The sequence below is a fragment of the Sinocyclocheilus grahami genome, unplaced genomic scaffold (genome assembly GCF_001515645.1).
Source record: "Sinocyclocheilus grahami isolate Dianchi unplaced genomic scaffold, SAMN03320097.WGS_v1.1 scaffold318.1, whole genome shotgun sequence".
Taxonomy (NCBI): Eukaryota; Metazoa; Chordata; class Actinopteri; order Cypriniformes; family Cyprinidae; genus Sinocyclocheilus; species Sinocyclocheilus grahami.
The window spans coordinates 830,999-838,001 of NW_015505497.1; the positions used below are offsets into that span (position 1 = coordinate 830,999).

Consider the following 7,003-nt stretch of genomic DNA (forward strand, 5'->3'; position numbering starts at 1 on the left):
ATGTATATATAAATACACACACATGCATGTATATATTTAAGAAAAGTGTTATATTTGTATATTATATATATTTATATATAATATAAATTATATAAATATAAATACATGTAAATATTTTCAAAATATATACTGTATGAGTGTGGTAAAGCCGGTTCTGTAATCAGCGGTAAATCTCCATCACCTGCGGGCTTTCACATGGAGCAGCATTAACTACACAGAGCTGTTGTTCACTGACGAGCTGCGCAAAACCACGTTCATATTTTGCGCATTTTTTGCGCAGCTCGTCAGTATGTATATACATACACACACACACACAGACATATATATCTGTTAATATAATCAATGTAAATTAAATGTATTTTTATATTATTATTATTATTATTTAAATGTTTTAGTTTTATTTATCTAATTTTTTACCAATTTTAATAATTTGTTTTGGATTTAGTACAATGACAATATGAAAGACCATTTTTGAAAGCAAAATATTTTATATCGCGCTTTATCATGCTTTGGTTATTCAAAATATTACTGCTTTTCCTGTATTTTTGATCAATTAAATGCAGCTTTGGTGAGCATACAAGACTTCTTTTATTAAAAACATTTTAAAAATCTTACTGACTCCAAACTTTTGAACAATAGTGTATTTTAATTATTTGATATTAGATTATAATTAAAATTTTATAATTCAAACTCACATCAACATGTACATTTAGTTTTTATTGTGTTCATAAAACCTGAACTCAAATTAATTTTATACATATTTTATTATTATTTATTTAAAATTATTTTTTTTATTTTTTTTAATAATTTGTTTTGGATACAACAATGACTATAAAAGCCAATTATTTAATTTTAATCGAAAAATCTTTTATATCACGTATAATAATGCTCAAAATATTACTGTTTTTCCTATATGTTTGATTGAATACAAAAATTAAGACATTTTTAAAAATGTTACTGAACCCAAACTTTTGAACAATTACTATTCTGTCAAATTATAAGTTTAATTATATAATTTAAACTAAAATTAATATGTACATTTATTTTCAAAACATGAACTCAAATATATTATTTATATATATATTTATTTGTAATAAAATAAATTTATTTAATTTGTACTTATTTATTGATTTTAATAATTAGTTTTGGATTCAATACGATGACGATATAAAAGCCAATAATTTAATTTTGAAAACAAAATCTTTGTCATGCTTAATTATTTTTTTTTAATTATTATTATTATTTGGGGATCCTTGCCATCTAATCATTTGAAAATCCATGCTAGGTTGGAACACCACCTGATGTCCAATGCACACACAAAACCAGCTCTAAAGCAGCAGTAAGAACATCTGAGGACTAGACAAACAGGTAGCGCAGTTTTCCAGCAACAAATTGAGACCTTATTTAAAAGCATATGGACATCAAAGACATCTTTAATCTCAAAGGCACAAAAATAGAGTCAGGCGCACACAGGACGCCGGCAGAACAAGGCCAGGACGCTGCTGTTGTGTGGGCATAACTGGTGGCAGTGTGCAGTTACCACTTAAGTCATTACAGCGGCTGTGAACATTTTTTGTACACCCACACTGTTCTTTCTGTGTGTCTCCTAATGAAATCTCACACAGACATGCCTTTGGAACTCCTAAAATCTCTAATGAGATTTGCCTCCTAGTATAAACTAATTACCGTGGGGTGTTTAGTCTTTTCCTTGAAAGCTGTAGCTGTGTTGGATGACAGGCACACAACTCTGAAGTGATGCTAGTGATTTAGTTGTTAGCAAGCATTGCTATTACTGTTGCTTGTATTCTACTCATGAATTGATATTCAGTTCTAAAAAAGTACAAACATTTTTTTTTTCATTTAATGCAGTCAAAATGTGGCAGGATTACCTGAATCCATGGGTATCGATCACCCTCGGCTGCACTCCAGGCATTGACGAGGCCCTTCTTGTTGAGTCGGGCGAAGTACGGAAACCACTTCTGCAGGCCGAACAGAGCTCGATGTGTGGAGGAAGCTGTTACCTGCTGGTTCGAAATGATCCCCCCTTCCATCCCTAAAGGCCCAGAACATTCTGTGAGGACAGACAGAGAAAAATCACATGTAACATCTCTTAAATATTCTCATTTTAAAATACATTTTGTTTAATTCTCATAGACAATTAAATGGAGAGACTTTGCTCAAGTAATCTTCTTAAATGCTTGTCCTCAGAAAAAAGTCCTGTATTCTCTAAAGAGAGTTTCAGGAAATATCTAAACAATGTCTCATATTCCAAAGTATACTATCAAAAGTTGAATAGTTCTATAACTTAAACGTTTCATATTAAAACTAAATGTTCACCTTCATTTTATAAACTCCATAATCTTACTGTGTGTCAACAATTATCTCATTTGTAGGACCGTTTCCATTTTTAAAACAAACATCGGTAACTATTCTGGTGGAGATTTCGTTGTGTTGTGCTAATTTCGTTATGTTGCGGCTTGTTTCTGTTGTGTTGTGCTAATTTCGTTGTGTTGTGACTTGTTTCCATTCTGTTGCGCAGATTTCGTTTTGTTGTGGCTTGTTTCCATTGTGTTGCGGCGACTTGTTACTGTCGTGTTGTGGAGATTTCGTTGCGACTTGTTTCTGTTGTGTTGGGGCTTGTTTCTGTCGTGCTTTACTAATTTCGTTGTGTTGTGGCTTGTTTCCATTGTGTTGTGGCAATTTCATTGTGGTGTGGCTTGTTTCCATTGTGTTGTGCTAATTTCATTGTTGTGGCTTGTTTCCATCATGTTGTGGAGATTTCATTGTGTGTTAATTTCGTTATGTCTTAAATATTCTCATTTTAAAATACATTTTGTTTAATTCTCATAGACAATTAAATGGAGAGACTTTGCTCAAGTAATCTTCTTAAATGCTTGTCCTCAGAAAAAAGTCCTGTATTCTCTAAAGAGAGTTTCAGGAAATATCTAAACAATGTCTCATATTCCAAAGTATACTATCAAAAGTTGAATAGTTCTATAACTTAAACGTTTCATATTAAAACTAAATGTTCACCTTCATTTTATAAACTCCATAATCTTACTGTGTGTCAACAATTATCTCATTTGTAGGACCGTTTCCATTTTTAAAACAAACATCGGTAACTATTCTGGTGGAGATTTCGTTGTGTTGTGCTAATTTCGTTATGTTGCGGCTTGTTTCTGTTGTGTTGTGCTAATTTCGTTGTGTTGTGACTTGTTTCCATTCTGTTGCGCAGATTTCGTTTTGTTGTGGCTTGTTTCCATTGTGTTGCGGCGACTTGTTACTGTCGTGTTGTGGAGATTTCGTTGCGACTTGTTTCTGTTGTGTTGGGGCTTGTTTCTGTCGTGCTTTACTAATTTCGTTGTGTTGTGGCTTGTTTCCATTGTGTTGTGGCAATTTCATTGTGGTGTGGCTTGTTTCCATTGTGTTGTGCTAATTTCATTGTTGTGGCTTGTTTCCGTCGTATTGTGGAGATTTCATTGTGTTGTGGCTTGTTTCCATTGTGTTGTGCTAATTTCATTGTTGTGGCTTGTTTCCATCATGTTGTGGAGATTTCATTGTGTGTTAATTTCGTTATGTTGCGGCTTGTTTCTGTTGTGTTGTGCTAATTTCGTTGTGTTGTGACTTGTTTCCATTGTGTTGTGCTAATTTCATTGTTGTGGCTTGTTTCCGTCGTATTGTGGAGATTTCATTGTGTTGTGGCTTGTTTCCATTGTGTTGTGCTAATTTCATTGTTGTGGCTTGTTTTCGTCGTGTTGTGGAGATTTCATTGTGTGCTAATTTCGTTATGTTGCGGCTTGTTTCTGTTGTGTTGTGCTTATTTCGTTGTGTTGTGACTTGTTTCCATTGTGTTGCGCAGATTTCGTTTTGTTGTGGCTTGTTTCCATTGTGTTGCGGCGACTTGTTTCTGTCGTGTTGTGGAGATTTCGTTGCGACTTGTTTCTGTCGTGCTGTACTAATTTCGTTGTGTTGTGGCTTGTTTCCATTGTATTGTGCAAATTTCGTTGTGTTGTGACTTGTTTCCATTGTGTTGTGGCAATTTCATTGTGAGACCTTCTGATCTGATCCATATAGAGCCATCAGTGAATCACCTGGTGCTGGTATTAAGGGAGGGAGTTTGCTGCTGAACTCATTAATATATGCTATGGAAACAAAGGTGGTGGAAAGTGTGTTCTCCTCGGCGCGCTGCAGGGAGGCAGTATGGGTGCACAGGGCCAATCTGAGCCTCAGACAGGATGAGTAATGAAGTGGCGTCTTCTGTTCGTGTGCACCACATGCTCTGGAATATTCCTCACTTGTGTGTGAGTGCAAAAGTTTGTGCAAATCACAATGTGTCTGTATGTGATTGATCAAGGCAGAAGGTGGGAATTACGTCTTGTATGTGTCCCTCTGATCTTTTTGTAGTTGTATTTTCTCTATATCTTTTCAGAAAGCACTGTGTGTATGGTGTGTGTGTGTGTACAGTAATTCATTTCTCTCAAACTTCAAAGCGCTACATATGGGCTTGCTTGTCCATGGAGATTCAGGAAGTGTTGTCGGAGGAGGGTCAGAGTAGCACACAAACACAACAACTGCAAGTACACACTTAGACACCGCCAATACTATATTTAAACATCAGCACTGGATTCATGTAACCGCTTGCCATGATCGTGCATTTGCCGTAAAGGCCTGTGTTTTTTGCAGGGTTTTAGAAGCAGTGAATGCTGCAATAATGAACATGAAAATCCATTGAAATCTGTTTATTCTTCCTTCACAGCCCTCTTGTGTTTAAGGGCAGAAAGCGTGTTGTGTTCTTAAGCAGTGTATCAGATTTCTGTCCTGTCTCGTTTGGTCTGAGCACATAATTCAATATCCTGGTGTCTGGACTGTCTCCTCTTCTATCTCTATCACATCTCAATTTAGGCTGCAATTGAATATAGTAGATCATAACTGCACTCAGTTGAATTTATAGGAACTTATGGAATTCTGTTATTATACTAGGGCTGTCAGTTAGTTTCATTTGGTGGCCTAGTAGTGCACAACACAACAAAATTGTTGTTGAGATAATTTTGTTGTGTTGTGCTACTTTCATTATGTTGCGGCTTCCATTGTGTTGTGCTAATTTTGCTGTGTTGCAGTTTGTTTCTGTTGTGTTGTGCTAATTTCATTATGTCGCAGCTTGTTTCCGTTGTGTTGTGCTAATTTTGTTGTGTTGCTGCTTGTTTCCATTGTGTTGTGCTACTTTCATTATGTCATGGCTTGTTTCTATTGTGTTGTGCTAATTTTGTTGTGTAGCAGCTTGTTTCCATTATGTTGTGACTTGTTTCCGTTGTGCTGCGGCTTGTTTCCATTGTGTTGTACTAATTTCATTATGTTGCGGCTTGTTTCTGTTGTGTTGTGCTAATTTCGTTGTATTGTGACTTGTTTCCATTGTGTTGCGCAAATTTCGTTGTGTTGTGGCTTGTTTCCATTGTGTTGTGGCAATTTCATTGTGTTGTGGCTTGTTTCCGTCGTGTTGTGGAGATTTCATTGTGTTGTGCACAATTGCAGTGCACCGTTTTGCAGTGCATTGTGTAGTTCGATTTCTGAATGAATGATTCTTATAAATCGGTTCTTACTGAATCAAAACACTACAGTGCCACCCGTGTAATTCGATTTCTAAAGGTGTTGTGCTAATTTCATTGTTGTGGCTTGTTTTCGTCGTGTTGTGGAGATTTCATTGTGTGCTAATTTCGTTATGTTGCGGCTTGTTTCTGTTGTGTTGTGCTAATTTCGTTGTATTGTGACTTGTTTCCATTGTGTTGCGCAAATTTCGTTGTGTTGTGGCACAATGTGTCTGTATGTGATTGATCAAGGCAGAAGGTGGGAATTACGTCTTGTATGTGTCCCTCTGATCTTTTTGTAGTTGTATTTTCTCTATATCTTTTCAGAAAGCACTGTGTGTATGGTGTGTGTGTGTGTACAGTAATTCATTTCTCTCAAACTTCAAAGCGCTACATATGGGCTTGCTTGTCCATGGAGATTCAGGAAGTGTTGTCGGAGGAGGGTCAGAGTAGCACACAAACACAACAACTGCAAGTACACACTTAGACACCGCCAATACTATATTTAAACATCAGCACTGGATTCATGTAACCGCTTGCCATGATCGTGCATTTGCCGTAAAGGCCTGTGTTTTTTGCAGGGTTTTAGAAGCAGTGAATGCTGCAATAATGAACATGAAAATCCATTGAAATCTGTTTATTCTTCCTTCACAGCCCTCTTGTGTTTAAGGGCAGAAAGCGTGTTGTGTTCTTAAGCAGTGTATCAGATTTCTGTCCTGTCTCGTTTGGTCTGAGCACATAATTCAATATCCTGGTGTCTGGACTGTCTCCTCTTCTATCTCTATCACATCTCAATTTAGGCTGCAATTGAATATAGTAGATCATAACTGCACTCAGTTGAATTTATAGGAACTTATGGAATTCTGTTATTATACTAGGGCTGTCAGTTAGTTTCATTTGGTGGCCTAGTAGTGCACAACACAACAAAATTGTTGTTGAGATAATTTTGTTGTGTTGTGCTACTTTCATTATGTTGCGGCTTCCATTGTGTTGTGCTAATTTTGCTGTGTTGCAGTTTGTTTCTGTTGTGTTGTGCTAATTTCATTATGTCGCAGCTTGTTTCCGTTGTGTTGTGCTAATTTTGTTGTGTTGCTGCTTGTTTCCATTGTGTTGTGCTACTTTCATTATGTCATGGCTTGTTTCTATTGTGTTGTGCTAATTTTGTTGTGTAGCAGCTTGTTTCCATTATGTTGTGACTTGTTTCCGTTGTGCTGCGGCTTGTTTCCATTGTGTTGTACTAATTTCATTATGTTGCGGCTTGTTTCCATTGTGTTGTGCTAATTTCATTGTTGTTCCATCATGTCATCATGTTGTGGAGATTTCATTGTGTGTTAATTTCGTTATGTTGCGGCTTGTTTCTGTTGTGTTGTGCTTGTGTTGTGATGTTGTGGCTTGTTTCCCTTGTGTTGCGCAGATTTCGT

At 36.3% G+C, this 7,003-nt stretch overlaps 1 protein-coding gene across 2 annotated transcripts in view; it reads right to left on the reverse strand.

The window, feature by feature from the left end:
- Window positions 1-7,003, reverse strand: part of LOC107602080 (EGF-like repeat and discoidin I-like domain-containing protein 3) — a 34,215-nt gene that overhangs the window by 9,238 nt on the left and 17,974 nt on the right. For both annotated transcript variants that reach the window (XM_016294491.1, XM_016294490.1), the window contains one exon: window positions 1,890-2,071. In XM_016294491.1, coding sequence (XP_016149977.1) covers window positions 1,890-2,071 — 182 coding nt within the window. The remainder of the gene's footprint in view (window positions 1-1,889; window positions 2,072-7,003) is intronic.